Here is a 20,468-nt window from a genome sequence, read left to right as displayed (position 1 = left end):
CGAGCAAATCGGTTGAGGATAAGTGTCCGAAAAATGAGTGACATTTTTTACGCGATTTTTACAAATGAATTTGTATTTTGGCCATAACTCTCGATCCCATAGTTCGATCTGGCCAATTTCAAATAGGAAACAATGGGACAGGATTATGCGTCGAATGCAACTTGTTGCGAGCAAATCGGTTGAGGATAAGTGCCCGAAAAATGAGTGACATTTTGTTGAGTAGTTTTGCGCACACACACACACACACACACACACACACACACACACACACACACACACACACACACACACACACACACACACACAGACACACACACACACACACACACACAGACATCACCTCGATTCGTCGAACTGAGTCGATTGGTATATAACACTATGGGTCTCCGGGCCTTCTATAAAAAGTTTGTTTTTGGAGCGATCATATAGCCTTTACCGTATACTTAGTATACGAGAAAGGCAAAAAGTAAAAACATCAAAAGAATGTTTTTATTAATCGTGGTTGACATCTTTTTGGCAACAAGCGAATTATAAGCGAATACCGTCTTCATAGGGTTGCTGTTCGATAATTTCTGGATAGTCAAATCGCGTTTTGCTGTCAAATCGCTCCTGGTCTCTTCTACACGAGACTCAAGTGAGGCGGTGAAGAGAAAAATAGGCAGTAACTAATACATTGAGAGCCGAAATCAATGCGACGGATTGGGATCAGCAGAAGGTATCAGATTGGAAGTATCTCCTCCTGGATGGATCAATTCGGATTTTTAATTTACATTTCATCAAATGTGCAACGAAATCCTACATATTGATATTGTACCCAATGATCCACAACTAAACCCACATCCTTTCAGCACTCAGCCATTGTCCAAATCCTATACACAAAATATCATTTTTCGTGCATCGCAACGCTAACCAACCACTGTGTGAAACCAAACCGAAAACTAATCCTGCACCATATCAGATGAAACCGTACACCACCCACATGCCACATGATGAGATGCCAATAAACGTGATTGTCAAATTCGAAACCCGCTGGGGGTTGGGCGGTTCGACATGGGTTTCAAATCTACATCGAAAACGTGGCTTGGGTTCGATGTTGCGGAGATTTTTCTTTTTTCAATTTTGAAAATTGCCTCCGTCACACTCATATGTATTCTAAAGCCCCGGCAGCATCAGCTGCGGTAGCAGCCACTGGAAAATGAGGCATTTTTACCCACAATTTGTTTTAGCATTCAACCAACAAACGAGCCAGCATCGTCGTTTTCACCACAACGAACACGAACGGATTCGAGACTTTGGGTCGAATGCTATTTGGTCGAATAATGGCAAGCATTTAATTCAAACAAAAATTGTCATTTGGCGTGCAAATTCTTTTTCGATAATTTTGGATCACAAACTGAGTTGTCGGTTTGTCAAACACCATGGAACGTAATTCTACAATAAGTTTTTTTTTGGCTAAATTACATTTTATCGAAAGACAATCTGTTCAACGTTTTTCGATTAAATGCCATGTTTTCACTTTTAAGGGCAATCGAATTTCCATAACATGTTCTTCGTTGATACAATTTTATATTGCTGCATATCAACGTTATTGGTACTCGGATGACTGACCACCGTCGAGAGCCTGCAATAGGGATGGAGAGAAAACATTCTCCACGACGACGTCATTCGCTTCACCCTTCTTTCCCGATAATCGCCTCACCAAACACTTCCACACCAACAGATACGACGATGCAAATGGCTCACTACATAATGGACTGCATGTTTTAGTTAAAATTCCGCTCCAAATAACTACCAAAACACTATTTGTATACTCTCTTGCAGTCGGGTTTGATGTTGTTCAAACATACCGGGCTCGGACCCAGGGAAATCCCATTGTGTGTCGGAATTTCTAAGCCTAGATAAACATCGTACTGCTGCCGATGCGATGCTGCCCTTATTTCAATAGGCACGCAATGATAGGCGGAGCCGCCTGCAGGGTGAAGCATTCGAAATTTGAATGCGCCGCACCTTTTCCACTTCAAAAGTAGCCCAAATCCAAAATTGTTGCGTTAGTTTGTTTAGTGGCTGTGCTGTTCGTTGTTTTGTTATCCTTTTTTGAATGTTTCTTGAAAAACAACTGAAAAATCCTTTATGAGGGAGAACATGCTAAAAGGATCATGGCTGGCAACTATTTCTAAAGTTTTGCTGCTTCCACTCCACATAATCTAGTTTGAACGAAATTTGAGCCTCCCACGCCCATATTGCAACATCGAAGCCATTGTTGTTTACTGGACCGATGGAATGGGAGGCTTACTGAGGTGGCAGCTCGGTAAACCTACATTCTAAACTACTCTTGTGCGAAAGGTACATTTTAATCACATTGAATGCAGAGGCGATGAAGACAGAAAGTGAGTGCTCTTGGAGGAGAATTTTTCCTTCCGATTGTCAGGCAATGAGCCTTTCACAGTAGGTACGAAGCGTCGTAGCAGCCGGAACTGGACTCACTCCTTGGTCTTCTCCGTACCAGATGGATGGGAAACCGTCCGGTGATGAACGGAAGCAGGGACGGGAAATTCCAATCTCGGCATGTACAAGTTGGATCAGTGCTGCTCGCTCGGGCCACCTCTTCTCGATATCCGTCACCGGGCTTCGAACGGGAGCAATTTGTCTACAATAATGGCTATTTGCCTATAATGGTAATTGTATCGAGTTTAGGCGAGAACTTGATTGAAGGGTGGAAACCAGAAAAGTATCTAATTGCTATAATTGAAAACTAGTTTTATTACCGGACATAAAGGAGAAGGAAATTCCTGTTCGCACAGTTTCCCGAAGCATGTTGATGACGATGGAATACAATTAAGCTCGGTTGCAATTAGAGCGTTTATGCTGAGCTCGTGATAGAAACAATTGCCGGCACGACGATAAAATCAAGGCATATGATTCAATGGAGGAAATATTCATCCAACCGTTAAACCATAATCACATCAAACTAATTTTCAAACGAGGCTCTATCTTTACATCGAATCACGACGAAGCTGTTCCTGATGCCATGAATATGTTAAAGGAATTAATTTACATGCCCTCGTTTTCCACTAATCTCGATCTTCGGAACAGTTTTGCGGCAAACGAGCACCGGAGTCACATGTTAAAAGCCATAAGCTCCAAAATGCACTACGAACAAGTTAATAATTAAATTGCGTAGAACTTATCGCATGAAGTGCTGCAGTGTGGTGTCGGTGACATAAGAAGTTGTTGCAGTGAAAAGTTCCATTCTTGTTTCCTTATCTTGGCGTAGTGCAAGTTCCAGAGCACGCGTTGGCTGCTGAAGAATAGAGTGAAAATTTCCACTTTGCCTGTTGCAGATCCAATTCTGACATTTTTTAACTGAAAATTATTTGAAATAAAAAAAAAACCTAGCTTGGCGATAAGCAACATAACAACCAAGCTTACACATTCAGTTTTTATTTCTGCAGCTTGGCAAAAATCTGGTATTCCAGTAAAAATGGCATTTGCTAGCTGATTTTCGGCAAATTATTTGCTGATTTTCAGCAACTTTGACAGAGAAATCTCGGCAAAAACCTCAAAGGTGCAGCCTCGGGTTGTACGCAAAGGTGACGCAGGACTACGTAGCTTTAAGAAATGGATGGCATTTGCCATAATAATTTGTGTCTCTTTATTAACGTTGAGCAAACGGCTCGGAGGTCAAATGAATCAAGAAGTGGAATACAATCCGAGATAAACTTTTTGCAAAAGTGCAAAACTTAATCATTTGGTGACGGCAGAAAGTTACCCTTCGGAGGCAGAATCTCAAGCGCTCGACGGAATGGATGATGCTATAAATTTGTTCGAATGGATGGAATCACTAACAGCCAAAAGCGTAGCCAGAGGGGGCAGGGGGGGGCGTCGCCCCCCCTCTAAATGGTGGAAAGGTTGAACGGGTACTGAAATGAATTCGCTTAAACATATGCACTTTACGATCCAATCATATTCAGAAATAGGTTTTTGAAATTCAAAAGATTCCCAAAAAACTTATAAGGGTATCCAGGATCCATACTATGAGAAATTTCAAAACAACTCAAAATATTTCGGGCTCAAGAATTCTCCTAGAAATCCTTCTAGAAGCTCCCCTGGGAACTTCTAAATTCCTCCGGAAAGTTATCCACAAATTCCTTTGAAAATCGTTTGAAAATCCTTCTCCTGGAATTGTAATTTCTCCTTATCTTGAAACCCCCAACTATTTTTTTTTAGGAAATTCATGTGGAAGTTTCTTGAAGATTTCTTTTCTTCCCTTCAAGTTTTACTTCTAGACATTTCTTCGGCTATTCTTCCAGGAAAATCTGGGACATTTCCTTCAGGAATTCATTCTAGAGTTCCTTCAAGAATACATACGGAATTTCCTCCCAAAATTCCACTAGAAGTTTCTTCAGTAATTTATGACGGAAATCCTCCGATTTCGCTCCATAATTTTATCTGCTAATCTATAAGAAACTGGTCCGGGCATTCCTCCAGGAACTTTTCCTTAAATTCCTCCGGTATAACTTCCAGGACTTTTTCCGGGAATACCTCTATAAATTCAATAGCGAAATTCTCTAGCATTACATTTTGGAATTCTTTCCGCAATTATTTCAGAATATCCTTCAAGAATTCCTCTAGAAATTTCTTTAGGAATTTCTCCCAAGTATTTCCCCGGAAATTCTCCTCTTCCTTCAAGATTTTGTCCTAGATGGTCCTAGAATTCTTTTCGGACTTCACTCGGAATTTACTCCAGAATTTCATTCGGAAATTAATGTTACAGTTCCTCCAGGATATCTTCCAAGAGTTCTTCCAGGAATTTCTTCAGAACAAACAAAGAACAGCAATTCATCTGGGAATTCTTTCTGGATTTCATCTGGTAATTTCTGCATTAATTCCTCCTGGTATTTTTTCGGGAATTCCTTCTGATATTTCTCCAGAAATTCCTTCATGAACTCCTCCAATTATTATTTCAGTACTACCTTGTGAGAATTCCTCTGGAAGTGCTTGTGGGAGTTCCTCCGGGAGCTCACCCAGAAGTTTTTCCAAAAGTTCCTCTAGTAATCTCTCCAGGAACTTCACAGGGGATTCTTTGAGGATATTTGGCAGGAATTTCAAGGGAAATCAGATTTCGGAAGTTCCTCTAGAAATTCAACTCCGGGTATTCCATCGGCTGTTCCTCTGAAAATTTCTCCGGGAGTTCCACTACTAGTTCCTCCGGAAATTCATTCAGACTTTCTTTCAGGAGTTCATTAAGGCTTTCTTTGGGAATTTATCTACAAATTCCTTCAGAAGTTCCTCGGAAAATTTCTCTGGGAGCTCCTCCGGGAGGTCCTTTAAGAATTCTTCCAGGAGTTTGTCCTGGAATTCATCCAGAAGTTCTTACGAGAGTTCCTCCAGGATTTCCTCCGGAAATTCTTCCTGTAGTTCTTTAATAAATTCATCTTCAGTTCTTCCGAAAATTCCTCTGATACTTTCTCCGGGAATTCCTACAGAAATTCCTCTGGGAGTTCCTCCGGAAATTACTCCGGGAGTTCCTTCTCAAAGGAACTGCCGGTGAAACTCCCGGAGAAATGCTCATAAAAACTGCTGGTGGATCTCCCGGAGGAATTCACGTAGGAACTGCCAGAGGAGCTTCCGTAAGAACTCCCGGAGGAATTTCAGGAGAAACTCCTAGAAGAATTCCTAGAGGACTTCCCGGAGGAACTCCCAGAAAAACTATCGGAAGAACTTCGGGAGGAATTTCCAGCTAATTTTCTGAAGCCTAAATGATTTCCTGAAAAAAGCCTGAATGATCTCCTGGAAGAGCTACTGATGGAACACCCAGAGGAATTTTTTAAGAAACTCCCGGGAGAATTTTTAAATTAACCTCCGGAGGAACTGCCAGTGAATCTATCAGAAGACTTCTCGGAAAAAAATCTTGGAGAATTCATCTTATAGACAAATCTCATCTAGCTGAAACATTTGTAGGGGTATGTAGCAGGACCATCATCATCATCAGAGGACCTCCCAGAGAAATTCTCGGAGGAGCTTATGGAGGAATTTCTGTATAATTCCCGGAGGAAATTCTGGAGAAATTCCCGGAAGAATTTTCAGAGAGCCCCCGTAGGAACTGCCGATAGAACTACCTGAATAATTCTCGGAAGAAATCCTGGAGGAATTCTTGGAGGATCAGCCGGTTGAACTCCTGGAAGAATTCCCGGAGGAATTTTCGAAGAAACTCCTGCAGGATGTCCAGTGGAAATCTTAAAGTTTCCACCGGAATTCTTTCTGGATTTATTTTGGAATTAATCTAGGAACTCCTCCAAAAATTCCATTGTTGATTTTATTTTCGGTATAATTTCTGTATAAATTTTCGGTGGAATTCCTGGAGAAATTCTTTGAAATTTTCACAAGAAATAATTCGAAACTTTCACGGAAAAAAATATGGAATTTACACAGGAAGTTCGAAGATTTTTCGCGAAAATCTCAGGAATGTTTATTGGCAATTCTGCGGAATTTCCACAGAATATTCTTAGGAATTCCATGGTGCAATTTTTCAGATTTTTTTATGAGAAACAGCACGAAAGAAATATCTGAATAATTCCATGCAGAACTTATAAATGAATTCGTGGGGGATTTCTTGGAGTAAATAGTGGTGGAATTTTCGGTCAATTCCCGGCAAAATTGATGGTGGAATTCCTGAAGACATTGCCGAAGAAATTTCTGGAGAATCCGGGTGTGAATGCGTCACGTTTATCGGCATTACGTTTTAGTACAAAACGCTGACTTTTCTTATAGATTTTACCTTTTCTTATAGATTGGTCATATGAGGCCATCCAACCAGCCGGCAGGCAGCTCTTTATCTTCCCATATTTTCTGAATAATGTGGTGGAGTGATTGATGCAGCTGCTTGCTTCCGTGTTTGAGAAGCTCGACTGGGATCTCGTCCTTCCCAGCAGTTTCACTGTTGTTCAGCTCGTTTGGAGCCTTCTTAACCTCGTCCGACAATTTCCATCCTGCTCCTTAATACACCTTCATTTTCACCGTTCAACAATTCTTCGAAGTACTCCTTCCACCTGGCTGCCACCATAGTCTTGTCTGTCAGCAAGCTCCCCTCTTGGTCATTGCACATGGCGGGCACTGGCGCAGTCTTATGCCGCGCGCCATTGACAGTTGCGTAAAACCTCCGCATATCGTTTCTATCCATGTTCTCCTGCGTTTCAGCTATCACACTCTCTTCGTGTTGTTTTTTCTGCAGTGGATTCGTTTCTCTTCTGTCCTTGCTACACTGTACCGCTCTCTGTTAGAACGGGTACGAGCCACTAGCATTCGACTCCTAGCAACATTTTCTTTCCACCTTCTTTCCACTGTTTGCCCATCCGCAGTGGAGTTGGAGTTGTTCACATCCAATGATTTGGTCTTGTTGACGTTGATGAGTGGGAGCGTACGACCAGGTCATTCAGTTTACTCTACATGGTAGAGCGATGTTGCATTGGTAGAGCATTATCATCATCTGGGTCGAGGTCATTCGATTGTTCTATGGTGGTGGGCTGGTAGAGTTGAAAATGATTTCCTCGATTACGATATGCAATAGCAACAGAGATATAATACATCCATCCTTGCCTTACGCTAGCGATTCCTTTGTGCAGGAGTCTGGATTTTGTCTAGACCTCCCTTGCTTCTAGGGACGTCCTGCAGTTTCAGCTGATCAGTTAGATCGGTAAGTGACTGGCATGTCGCGTCTTTCCCTGGCATCCACGGATTTGTCCTTGTTCCAATCAGGCGTCATGAAATATCGAACAGTAGGCGATGATCGTCGGTTTTTCTTTTTTTTATTCCTTTATTTATTTATTTAGACACTCTGTGTTACTTAACCGCTACTGTGCCGAGATCTATTGTGGTATTCTGCTGTGCAGAATCCACACAGAATCTATTTTTAGATTTCCATTACCATTATTGTTGTCGTTGCCAGTTCATCTCATCGTCAGTCCATTGTGTCTGTTTGTCCATGTCGTGCATCCAATGATCGTTGCATTGTTCGGTTGCTATTTTATCCGGGTACGTTGGAGGAATGCCTCCGAGAAGAACAAGTTGTCAGTCGTCATCAGGCAGTCGTAACGGTAAAGGCGCTCCCCAATACGCCACCGCATAGGCTGCGCATCCGGCGACTGACGAGGGTTTGGTGGAGGGGCTGGGAATCGAACCCATGACCATTCGCTTATAAGGCGAACGTGTAGCCAACTACGCTACGGGACCCCCCTATGATCGCCGGTTGTTTCGGCTTTCTTCCCATCGCATCGTCGGCCGGGCGTCCAACCGCCTCTCCCGTCTGCAGCAACTTACTTTTTTAGAACCGTTTTGAGTTTGACTATCATCGTCTAATTCGCGAGATCCGGCAACGCATTGCTCGATTTCAGCGGCGGGAGGAGATGCTCGGGTAACGAATCAACATAGACCAACTAGATGATCCAGCTGTGAAGAGATCGTTCGTTGAAGCACTTGAAACTCGGGTAGTGGATGTTCTGGAAGGGGGCGGCGAAGAATGCTTTATCGAAACCTACGAGAACAACTTTGGTGAACTGCGCACTCAGCGAATGGATTACAGAAATTATTATGATTACCCGTCGGAAGATTGAGGAGCGTAGAAAAGCAAAGGCTGAGGAACGAGAAAAATCAGAGGAGTAAAGTAAGAATCCCACAACGATTTGTATCTCTGTAAGTGGGAGTTGGACGCTGCTGCAGACAGGAAAGGCGGGCATGGGTCGACTTCCCTTCCGATGAAGAAAGGATGACTGCTGCAACTGAATGTTATTGCTTCAATTACTCACTGATTTGGACAGCTGAAAAGTTGGTTCGAGCAGTTTGAACAGCTTCTTAAAGTCACAGTTTTCTTCAAAAAGCAGCCATCCGAGGCATGAAATCTAAAGGGGCCCCCAAGGTCGATCGGCTGTCGGCGGAGGTGTTTAGGGCTGACCCTATGCTGCCTGTGCGAATGTTGTAGCAACTATGATGCAATATTTTGCCCCGCTCCGAATCATTATGGAGCAGGTAAACAAGTTGGAATTGGCCTAAGGATGCAAGGGATTTTTAGATAGGATCGGAAGTTTGTCAGACCCCATTTGGATAGACGCTAATGTGAGGCAAGGATGCATTTCATCACCACCACTCCACCCACTAAAATTCGAATGTACTACTTTATCGTGAAACGTATTGTAGATAGGCAAAGATAACGCAGATGATGTCTTAAATTTATAATTCTAACGACCTTACAGCTGGATATCGGACACATAAAAGCCATCAAATGCCAATAAAAAAATGTTTAAGAACGTGGATGGAAATGGGTCGGCCACATATTGCAAAGGAGCTTAGACGGAAACTGTAAGCAAGAGTCCCCTTAATATTCGTGACCTGATAGGATATAGAATATTTATGCCAATAGAGATATATGCTCGTATTTTTATTAAAACACTTTTGGCGACAAATTTATGAACTATAAATGATATATTTCGCACCAAGATACAAACAGTGATGCATAATGTTCAAAATAAAAAAAAAATTAAACCCCAAAAAAAATGTTGTTTTTACCCCCTCAATATTTTTAATATTCGTATCGGCCTAATTTAATACTAGTGATAAAAGCTGTCAACGTTTGAATTTGAAAGATGGGTGTCCGAAATTTGGCGTGGACAGGCTTTACGGAGACAATGCTGCCCATGACTTTATAGTTGACGTAACAACCATCGGGCTGCAAAATGGTGGGTTGACATCAAGGAAGGAGCGCCCAACAGAGCTCTGGTCCCCACAAGTCCCTATCTCACGCTTCCACGGGTTGTCCGATGACAAATGGCCGCCAGCTAAGGGTTGTGTACTTAGCTGGTAGTGCAGCCTGGGCACTGTTGTCCTTCTGACATCAGCTAGAGTGAGAAGGTACGCCTCGAGCGTCTGTTCACCAGGAGGTGCGGCTCAAACAGCGTCTGCCTGGTACCCAGCGGCTGATTAACGAAATGCTGTATCGCGTCAGTTATACCTAAGGTGGCAGCCCCATCATCGCGATGTAGGTAACGCGACCCCGGTAAGGTAGCTTACTGAAGCCTCTCAAATACCACTAAAAATGGAGATAAAAGAAAAAGAGAAGGTAGTTTTTGGCAACCGACCCGGCAACGAAATAAGGACTATGATTGGAAACTCGGTACCTGGAATGTCCGGACCCTAAATGAACCTGGACGAGTGAGCCTTCTGGCTCTGGAACTGCAGAAAGTTGGAGTGAACGTGGCTGCTATCCAAGAAGTCCGATGGCCTAGATCCGGAGAACGTGAATTCCGAGCCGTGGACCCCATGACCAACACTGCATTCAAGTATAATATCTATCACAGCGGCGGTGAAAAAGCAGAGCATGGAGTTGGTTTCGTAGTGATGGGCAAGCAGATGAAGCGAGTGATGCGGTGGAAACCTATTAGCGAACGAATCTGTGTGTTGAGGATACGGGGCAAACTCTTCAATTACAGCCTAATCAACGTTTACGCACCGACAAACGATAAATCCGACGACGTGAAAAACACGTTTTATGAATGTCTCGATAAAGCCTATGGAGAGTGCCCAAAGCATGACGTGAAAATCGTTATCGGAGACGCTAACGCTCAGGTCGGTACAGAGGACTTTTTCCGTCCCATATTCGGTAGGGAAAGCCTTCACTCCGCTACCAATGACAACGGCCTAGGGCTAGTAAATTTTGCTGCTGCCAGAGGGATGGCCATCAGTAGCACCTACTTTGCACGAAAGAACATCCGAAAGCACACCTGGAGACACACAAATGGTGGAACTTGCAACCAGATAGACCACGTTCTGGTGGATGGGCGCCATTTCTCGGATGTTATCGATGTGCGGACATTCAGAGGTCCGAACATTGACTCTGATCACTACCTCGTTGTCAGTAAAATTCGATCACGGTTGTCAACTGTATCGAACGAAAGATCACAGTGAACGATGCGTTACAATATCCAGCGATTGTCGGCGGAAGGAGTATCGGCTGAGTACCGCCAGAAGCTCGACGAACGGATAAGTGCAATCAACGTTAGCGACAACATCAACGATCTATGGGAGTCGATCCACTCTTTAAGAAAGGGCACATACTGGAGTGCGCCAATTACCGAGGAATAACCATCCTTAATTCGGCGTACAAAATTATGTCCCGTATTCTGTTCAACAGATTGAGACCGCTTGAAGAGTCCTTCGTCGGCGAATACCAAGCAGGTTTTCGTGAGGGCCGATCAACGACGGATCAAATGTTTACCCTGAGACAAATCCTTGATAAATTCCGGGAGTACAGCTTGCAGACACATAATCTGTTTATTGATTTCAAGGCGGCGTACGATTCAGTGAAACGGAATGAATTATGGCAAATTATGCTTGAACATGGTTTTCCGGCAAAACTGATACGGCTGATTCGTATAATGATGGACGGATCGAAATCAAGTGTAAGGGTTGCGGATGAAATATCGACGTCATTTGTTACCTTAGATGGATTAAAGCAGGGTGATGCACTCTCGAACCTACTGTTCAATATAGCGCTCGAGGGAGCGATTAGGAGAGCTGGTGTGCAAAGAAGCGGTACCATTATCACAAAATCGCATATGCTCCTGGGATTTGCGGACGATATCGATATTATCGGAATTGATCGCCGTGCCGTGGAAGAGGCTTTTGCGCTTTTTAAGAGGGAGTCAGCGAGGATTGGACTCACGATCAATACCAGCAAAACGAAGTACATGGTCGCTGGCAATCAACGTGGGTTCATTAGTGGTGGTGGTAGCGAAATAGTGCTGGATGGTGAAAAATTTGAAGTGGTAGAAGAATTTGTGTATCTTGGAACATTAGTGACGTGCGATAATGATGTTACCCGCGAGGTGAAGAGGCGTATTGCAGCTGCAAATAGGGCTTATTACGGACTTCGTAACCAGCTTAAGTCCCGTAGTCTGCAAACGAAAACAAAACTCGCGCTGTATACTACTCTGATTCTTCCGGTGGCTTTATACGGCCATGAAACATGGACGTTAAAGGAGGCTGATTGGAGAGCTCTCGGAGTGTTTGAGCGTAAGGTGCTGCGGACAATACTCGGCGGTAAACAGGAGAACGGTATCTGGCGGCGTCGCATGAATCACGAATTGTACCAGGTGTATAAAGGGCTGGATATTATTAAGCTTATACAACACGGCAGACTACGGTGGGCTGGTCACGTTGTTCGTATGCCGGAAGAACGACAAGCGAAGATAATATTTAGTAGAGAACCCGGAAGAGGCCGCAGGCTTCGTGGAAGGCCGCGTACACGATGGCTTTTTGCAGTTGAAGAGGACCTGAGGGCGCTCAATGTTCAGGGCGACTGGAAGCGATTGGCCCGAGGCAACCTTGTAAGTAGGACTAAAACAGGAAATTTTCCGGATTGCCAACGGCCCAAATCCATAGAAAAAAAAACATTTCTTTTAAAACACAGGAATACCGTCTTCGACCAATAGTCGTAAAAATTGAACACTTAACACCTAGCATGATACAACTGACTGGAACATAACACCCAATAATTTTTCAACCACGAAAAGTTCCCTCCTTACCGGGGCGGGAAGCGATTCCACACTCCATAGCACACGAGCCTAGACACGAGTCTCCAAAAATAATCGATCATGTAATGTAAATAAGATGATTTTTGTTTAATCAATTTCGAAGTTTTCGATGCAACTGATGTTATGCGTGAGTAATCAGTGTTGATTCTTCGTTCTGGGGAGCTTTCGCTGCTATCAATAGCATAAACTTGAGAAATAGGAACTGAAAATCTAATGTTTTGTTTTGAACCGACAATATTTACCTTTCTGTAAAAGGCCCTTATCAAATGCTACGCGAGTTTTTAATTTTTCACGTTTCCCACGCGAATTAAGGACAAACCGAATAAACAAATTAACTGTCATGGAGCTGTCGCTTCTGAATCAGTTTATAATAATACTGTTTAATTTTTAAACATATCAGGAAAGGTAATTTATTACTGGTAGGTGAATTTGCACCTGTTAAAATTTTCGAAAATCGATTATCACTATGTTTTTTGCATCATAGATGCAAAACCTACCAGAAATCGTCAAAATATAATTTTAGCCAGGATTTTGGTCTAGTTACTCCTTAGTGCGCTGGTGACTGCTTGCTGTCGCTGTGTAGGTAAACGAACGAACGAAACGAAAAATGAGCGTTAGCGTTAGCGTTAGCGTTGTTACGGTATACTTCGTAGATTGGACACTAGTGATACTCATGTTTCTTATGGAATCCTTATCCAGATTGCTATCGGAAATTAAGGTGGGGAGTTACCCTTGATTCCAATCTAAGATAACAATGGCATAAGCATGAGGATTACTACTCCCGGCCACGCCCATCTTTACCGTAACTAGGGATAGGAAAGGAAATGTTGATGTAGAACTTACTTAACGAGAGGCCCCCGACTTGGCGACGCCCTCATAAGTTCTACGGAGTTGGTGGTTTGGTAGGGTAAGGTAGGTCATGGAGGTTTGCCTCAAGCTGGCAATTCGACCCACAGACTATGTTGTTTACCTGTTTTTATTTAAACTCTTGCCAGCCGGCTGTCGAAAGAGTATGCTAATATCAATTTTATTTACAGTTTATTCTTTAAATAATTTACAGACGATTTCTTAACCTCAATCTATCAACAAATATCCGTTGAACAAATCTAAATTTACCAAATTTGTACTTTCTGCTCAGTGAGCAAAACGATTCTTCTAGGTTCATCGAATACAAAAATCAAACCATGCCTTTTAAAGATAATTATACTAAACTTTTTACAAAGTTTTATTTCAAGTATTTTCGCGATTTCTGATATAAAATTCAATAGCAAACAATCAAACAAAATTAAAATATTCTAGCTAAATTTTACTATTTTGGTCGAGCATGGGTCAGCCGCCTGACACCCGCGTTGAAAAAATATGTTCCATGCTTGCCCCCACATAAAATAATACCGTGTGCTAATCACTAATGATACTAAAAGATTTAAATGAAATTAGGCATTGTTCTGCTTATCATTTTAGCACCGCCAGGGGGAACTTGGCCAGTACCCAGTGCACTTTTCTTTCCCTTTCCACAAACAATTACCATCATTTGTGATATTTCAACGGAATTTTATTGGGAATTCTGAAAAGGCAGACAATCAATGCAGTTAGATTGCCAGGTAATACGTGCACATCGTAGCACTGGTGATGCATCACAATCGTATATATACAGGAGTATATGCACTATATGATGACATTGACCGGAAGATTAGATAAGCATTTCCCCCCCCCCGAACGAACGAAACGAAAAATGAGCGAGCAAAAAGCACGCGCTGCTGGCACAAATTGTAATGACTCCCACACGGCAAGCACTGCTTCTATTATACACAAAGAAAATCTTCCGGTACCCCCGAAGGCCCGTGACATACCGCATTCTGATGTCTGTGTTAGGAATGCACGGGATTGGTTACATATGAAATTTTTACTGGCTTTGGCAAGAATTAAAATTTTCAATAGCTTATTGTTAATAATCGTAAGTTTCAATGAAATAGGCAAAATGGTGGAGAGTGTCCGGCTCGATTGATAGATAGATCTTAAAAATCTATCGAAAGATAAAGGCGCTAGTAACGTTCAAAATCTTCCCTTCCAGCGTAACGCTCTCGATTTCCAAAAATCTAAATGACACCCAGTATAGTGAAGAAAGACGAAAGTCCTACGTCAAAAAAAGCTTGAGCAATGTATGCGACGCTGATTCAAAAATGTCGTCGGAGGCGTGATGCCAAATCTGTAATGGCAAGTCTATCATATGCTTTACAACAATCCTTGTTTCCAAATCGAGTTCCTGCTGTGGAGTTGTTGAGTTGTGTTTGAGTGCTTGTTTGGATGATGATCAAGAAGAAGACGTCGGTTGGTTAACGTAGCCATTGCGACTTCAATGATAGCAACGAAAACGAGCAATTCCATAATATGTTTACCGTAATTATAGTGTAAATAATGTTTGCTTTAATACAAAACTCATTGATACTTATTTCTCGAAAAGAAAACATTTTTAACTCGTACTTGAGCGTAAATATATTCTCGAACAACAAAATTTACCAAGAAATAGCATTTCGAAAATGGAACAAATGCTAAAATTGGAGAAGAAGGTGTTTCGTGAACATTAAGGACGGCATCACTATTTTCAAGAGTTTACGAAAGTTTTTCGTACAATACAACAAACGTGCCACATTTGATGTACCATGACTTTAAAGTAGTGGAACTTGTATGGTACAGAATGGAAAAGCGTTCATTTTATCCCGTCTGACCATAATGTCCTCACTGCCTCGGATTTTACGAAGCAATGCTGCATCACCGCTGGAGTATAATCAGCTTAACCAACCGACAAACGAACGACGACGAAATCATATCTCCTTTTTCGTAATAACCTAAATGCTTCCAAACACGTCTCACTAATGGAACCGTACCAAACCAACCCTTTTTTTGTTATTGGCCATCACAGGTAACCGTATCGCAAATTGCAACGACCACGACCATCTCAAATGAAGAATTTTCCAAATCGGGTTATGATTCAGCAGTGCTGCGGTGGCGGTGGCACTATCCCAAAAGTGGCGCTTCTAAGCTCCTTGCCAAACATTTCAGCTATTTTTATACGCTTGTTTGCGAGTTCGTACCGTGGCAAATCTTCGCTCCCGCAAGAATCAAACCGGTCCCATATTTTTTTATCCTTGGAAGCAGCGAAACTTTGAGTTATAAAATATTACCCACTTTGAAAAAGTGCACCCAATGCACCGGACGGACGATGACTCGCAGTCAAGAAGGGTGGAAGCACTAAAAGTTATTTTCCCGTTTGTTCACTTTGGGGTGACTTTTGAGTTTGGACGTCAAGTAGGGCAAATCTGTGGCATCAGTTGTGCTTTTGTTTCTGGGCCGACGACGACGCATGCTCTTGTTTTTAATCTTTTTATCAAAAAGAAACGATCTTTTGTAGACTCAGCGTCAGAGGCCAGCTCAAAGCATTGAGGTATTGTCTGTATGTGTGTATGCTTGTAACTAATGAAATACTAATTCTAATTCGATCTTAGGTTGTCTTTGACCCGCTTCCGACAGAATCTGCAAAAAAAGCATAAAAGTAGGGCAAACAATTTAGCCTTCCTCATTTTGTGCTTGACCGTAGTCGGAAGCTGTAGTGGTGGCGTATCTTCTGGTCGGTATTAATCACTCATTGTTCGACTTTCAAGGTCAGAGGCAATCACCGGTGGAGACGGTGATACTGTGGTGGATGTTAGAGTAGAAGAAAATCAGTAACTTCGGGGTTGTTGCCAGCGATCATCGGCATTAGTATTTATCAATCATCGTTCTCATGAAAAACAATCGAGATTTGACACATAGTGCATAGGTTTTTATTCATTTTAATTAACAAGAGATTATCTGAAGCAAAGAAAGTAAGAGTGCATCAATCATTAGAGAAGTGTGTAGAGAAACCAAATTGATACCCATCTCAATACGTACTCAGTTGTCAGACACGCTCTTTCACACTACAGAGATTCGTATATCTCGGATTCCGTCCCGTCTTACATTTGGAAGCCGATTTTCCCTTGGTGTAAACTGGCTCCCCTATCATGTTGGTCATTGAGTAGTTGCAGACGATGTACACTACCGTTCCAGTATCAGAGGTGGGGTTGTACCGAACTATCGAGCATCCGATCTTCCATGTACGATCATTAATTATCTGCGTCAAATGTCCGATCACCGGTCTACGAAAAATTAACGAGAATCAGAACTAGTCGCATTCCACGTCAATAGGAGGAGGGGGTGTTTTACCCTCGATACGAATCAGGATACTTGTCAACGATGGACTTGGGGAAATGTTTGTATTCATCAATCCAGTACTTAACGAAGAATTTCGTCCACCTATCGGGATCGAAATCGGTTCCGATGTAGGAGGCCGTCGCCAGATTTTGACCCGAAGATCTAAACTCTTTGGTGTTTCGACAGCCATCATGTTCCATCTTGCATTTCTTAGCGTTGTACCAGGACAAATTTTCCAGCTCATCGTCCCACAAAAGTGTCGGCATACGCGCAGCTTGTGGGAATCCGTTCATTCCACCGGCGGTGGAATTGCGGAACTGGTTGTGCATCTCGAGAATCATGGTTTTCCTGTTTTTGTCCATGGGTACCTTTTTCGGATTTTTACCGCATGCCGGTGCAAAAGTTTTTGGAACATTGCAAGCAATGTGTTTTTTGTTGCCGCACAGGCTCTTGTCACAATAATCGGAAAAAGAGGAGCATTGTCCAATGAAAATGGCTGCATTTATGAACAACACTGAAAGGAATAACACCGGTATAGGAACGAAAGAAACTAGTGATCGTATGATTTCTCACCAAAAGTCGATTGCATCTGCGAAACTTGAGCTTCGCACTCGCTGACTACCCGTGATAAAGTATTAAAAAAAACTCGCTTACTATAGGAAAGATTGATTGAAATGCCTTTTGTTACCATGTGCTGAGACGAAAAGCAACAACTGTATAAAAATGCGTAACGAATGAGATAATGGAGCGTTAAAAGTGTACCTCGTTGTTCGTTCAATGAAATACAGAGACTTGCTGTTTACGACTCTTTTATGCTAAGAGCACTGTGACTTCAACCCTTCAACTATATGATTACCTCAAATTTATATTTTAGATCTCTTACAGCGAAAATATGTTTTACTCACTTCCATGAAATACCAAACCTGGGAAAAGTCAATTCCAAAATATCTATACTATGGCCGTTACTCAATCGAATTATAAATTTTAATCATCGACAAACCTTACTATTCTTAAAATTTATCAATGAGATGTTAAGTATAAAATGAAATTCCTAGACCTTAAATCATTTGGGCAAGTTGTTATTTTTGTAGGAATTTAGTTAGTTGCGTAGAAAGGTGGATATCGTTATATTAAACTGAAAGAATATAAATTTTCCGTCCAATTGTTGTCAACAGTATTCGAATACACGCGAACGTCATCTTTGCAGGGTTGCTGTTTGGAATTCTCCCAAAGCCCACTTAGCTTGAGCTTGATTGATCGCCCGCAGTTGCCAGAGAAGGTGTTCTTACACAGAGAATAAAACAGATGTTTGCTTGGAACTAAAACTCATCTTCAATATTCAAGCACTAGTGATCTTAAATAGTAAAAAGAAATTTATTAACAGCATAATATGTAGTTTAAAACGAAATTGTTATAAATTTTACAAATTATAAATCTTACTCGCGTACTTTGATGATCTTATCTGCACCCGTCGAACCATTCTGAACGGCCGTCGTGAGAATATCACCTTTGAATACCACTAATCCATGATTTCTCTTTTCTATTTTCATATATCAAATATTTAATAACACGAAAAAATTGAGAGGCGGTCCACAATAATTAAATGGATTTTCCACTCCCATGTGCCTTGGACTAAAACTGGCAAAAATGAATCGTAATTCCTGAGAAACAACACAGGTTGTGTATAAGTGAGTAGGCACCTAATACACTACTATCGTCAAGGTAAGAAATGTTTTCCTTTTTTCAAAACCATATGTTTCAAACCATGTATTTAAACCCATCAACATGTCGGGACGACATGCAGCCACCAAATACAAGTTTTATATGGGCAAAGTGGCACCTGGGAAAGTTAAAAGTTGGAAAGTATCGCCAAACTTTCAACAACCGTACAATATAATTATATAACGGTTTCATTATTGATAGTTTTCCACAAATTGATAGGGATCAGTGTATGATGGAATAGGCAGATCAGACGTGATGAAACTTTAATATACTATCACGACTTTCTATTCTTCGTTATCGGTAATTGAAATTTAGCTTGTGAAATATTAGTGCAACTGGACGACTTGAAATTTAGTATTGGACAAATAAATGGAAGAACAAAAAACAAAATAATAAGGGAAATAAAATAGGTAGGACGAAGTGACATTGTACGAAACATTCTGCATAACTATGACTAAGGGATATTGAAAACTAAACATAACATCTTTTGAATCAATATAACAGTATCTCAGTGGACAACATGATCCTTGTACGGTTCATGAAATACGTGAATGTAATTACGTAGAAAACATTAACTGACTAAAACAGACAACTTCATTCACCTATATTTATTGAAATAAAATGACATGATGACATCAAGCAGACAAATCTACATACTTAAGACTGAGAAAATCGGAAAGAATATATATCAATCAAACTCGTAAATATAATAGCTTTTGAACCAGTTCAACAGTGTATATGGACAACATGATCCTGACTTAAGAAATCTTAAGAAGTTTGTTACGAATAGACTTATTCACTATATAACATGAACGTAATACTCTCCGGTTCAGTTGCAACAGCATCTTCTTGGACGACATGTTCCGTGTACGGCTGGCAAACTGCTTTGAAAGGAATTATGCAACGAGATCATCAAAGGCCTGGCGCCGGAGGTTTCTACTCTATTCAGAGTCCCGCCAGTAAACCTTCATATATAAAAAAAACTGTCAACAGTCCTCAATAATCTTATTTAAGTAAACACAAAGTGAATTTATTGAAATTTGGGTTAATCAAAATATAGTTTTAATTTTATGCTTATATATTGCTCTATATATTTCCACAGAAAATGATTCAAAATTTCCTGACAATTACCCAACGAATATATATTTGAGACGATTTAGTCTTTAAGATTATAGAGAATGATTATGGTTGGATCAAAAAGGTCAGGCACAAACGATGGATTGGACATTTTAAAATATGGTGAGTCCGTTCCATACTTAAAAATATATATACAAAAACTGATTTTACTAAATACGGTCTGAGTTCAACGATGTATATTCATGATGTATCATGGATATAAATCTTGATCTCGGAAGTATAAATACATTGCATATATCCATTTAATATCTGAATGTATTTATGCGGGGCTTACTGTTAGTGATAGTGACCTCGGAGTGGACATGAAATACCAGGCACTCTGAAATGGGTCACTGGAGCTGCAGTAGAGCTAGCACTTTCTAACTCCCGGATTAAATCTGACTGTTTTAACAGACAGCTTTCTCCCATAACATCACTGCCAGACAGTGGGGGTTAGTTTGTACACACACACACACACACACACACACACACACACACACACACACACACACACACACACACACACACACACACACACACACACACACACACACAAAACTGTATTTTTTTAGAAAAAACTGTTGTTCTACAAAATTGTTCGAAATAGTATGGCCATTTATGGTGCTACAGGGACTATGTCCAAGGGCTTAACGACCCCTCCCCAGGCCATCTGCGAGTTGTGGGGCTTGCCTAGGATGTGGTGGGGTTTGACAGTGGGCCCTGTTAAACCTCTATAAAAAGCTGCATGTATCCGCAAGTAGGCCCTACCAAAGCGACCGTGTGCCGCTCAAAGGGCACAAGCCCAAGTCCTGGTGTTAG

At 41.5% G+C, this 20,468-nt stretch overlaps 1 protein-coding gene across 1 annotated transcript; it reads right to left on the bottom strand.

The window, feature by feature from the left end:
* Positions 1-16,388: 16,388 nt before the first annotated feature.
* Positions 16,389-17,539, bottom strand: LOC134209651 (antigen 5 like allergen Cul n 1-like). The gene is made up of 3 exons (XM_062685646.1): positions 17,385-17,539; positions 16,824-17,325; positions 16,389-16,756 (listed from the first exon to the last, which is right to left on the bottom strand). The coding sequence occupies exons 1-3, from the start codon at positions 17,500-17,502 to the stop codon at positions 16,519-16,521; spliced, it is 858 nt and encodes a 285-aa protein (XP_062541630.1). The 5' UTR covers positions 17,503-17,539; the 3' UTR covers positions 16,389-16,518.
* Positions 17,540-20,468: the final 2,929 nt, after the last annotated feature.

This window comes from Armigeres subalbatus, chromosome 1, assembly GCF_024139115.2.
Source record: "Armigeres subalbatus isolate Guangzhou_Male chromosome 1, GZ_Asu_2, whole genome shotgun sequence".
Lineage (NCBI taxonomy): Eukaryota > Metazoa > Arthropoda > Insecta > Diptera > Culicidae > Armigeres > Armigeres subalbatus.
The sequence above is the reverse complement of the archived record's forward strand: the minus strand, read 5'-3'. Positions and strand labels throughout refer to the sequence as shown.

What these genes read in the sequence shown, in the direction of transcription:
- LOC134209651 (XM_062685646.1), bottom strand. Translation starts at nt 17,502, where the DNA reads ATGGTAACAAAAGGCATTTCAATCAATCTTTCCTATAGTAAGCGAGTT. An exon ending in GCAGATGCAATCGACTTTTG is followed by an intron (nt 17,326 to 17,384) that starts GTGAGAAATCAT and finishes TATTCCTTTCAG; the next exon opens with TGTTGTTCATAAATGCAGCC. An exon ending in TATCCTGATTCGTATCGAGG is followed by an intron (nt 16,757 to 16,823) that starts GTAAAACACCCC and finishes AATTTTTCGTAG; the next exon opens with ACCGGTGATCGGACATTTGA.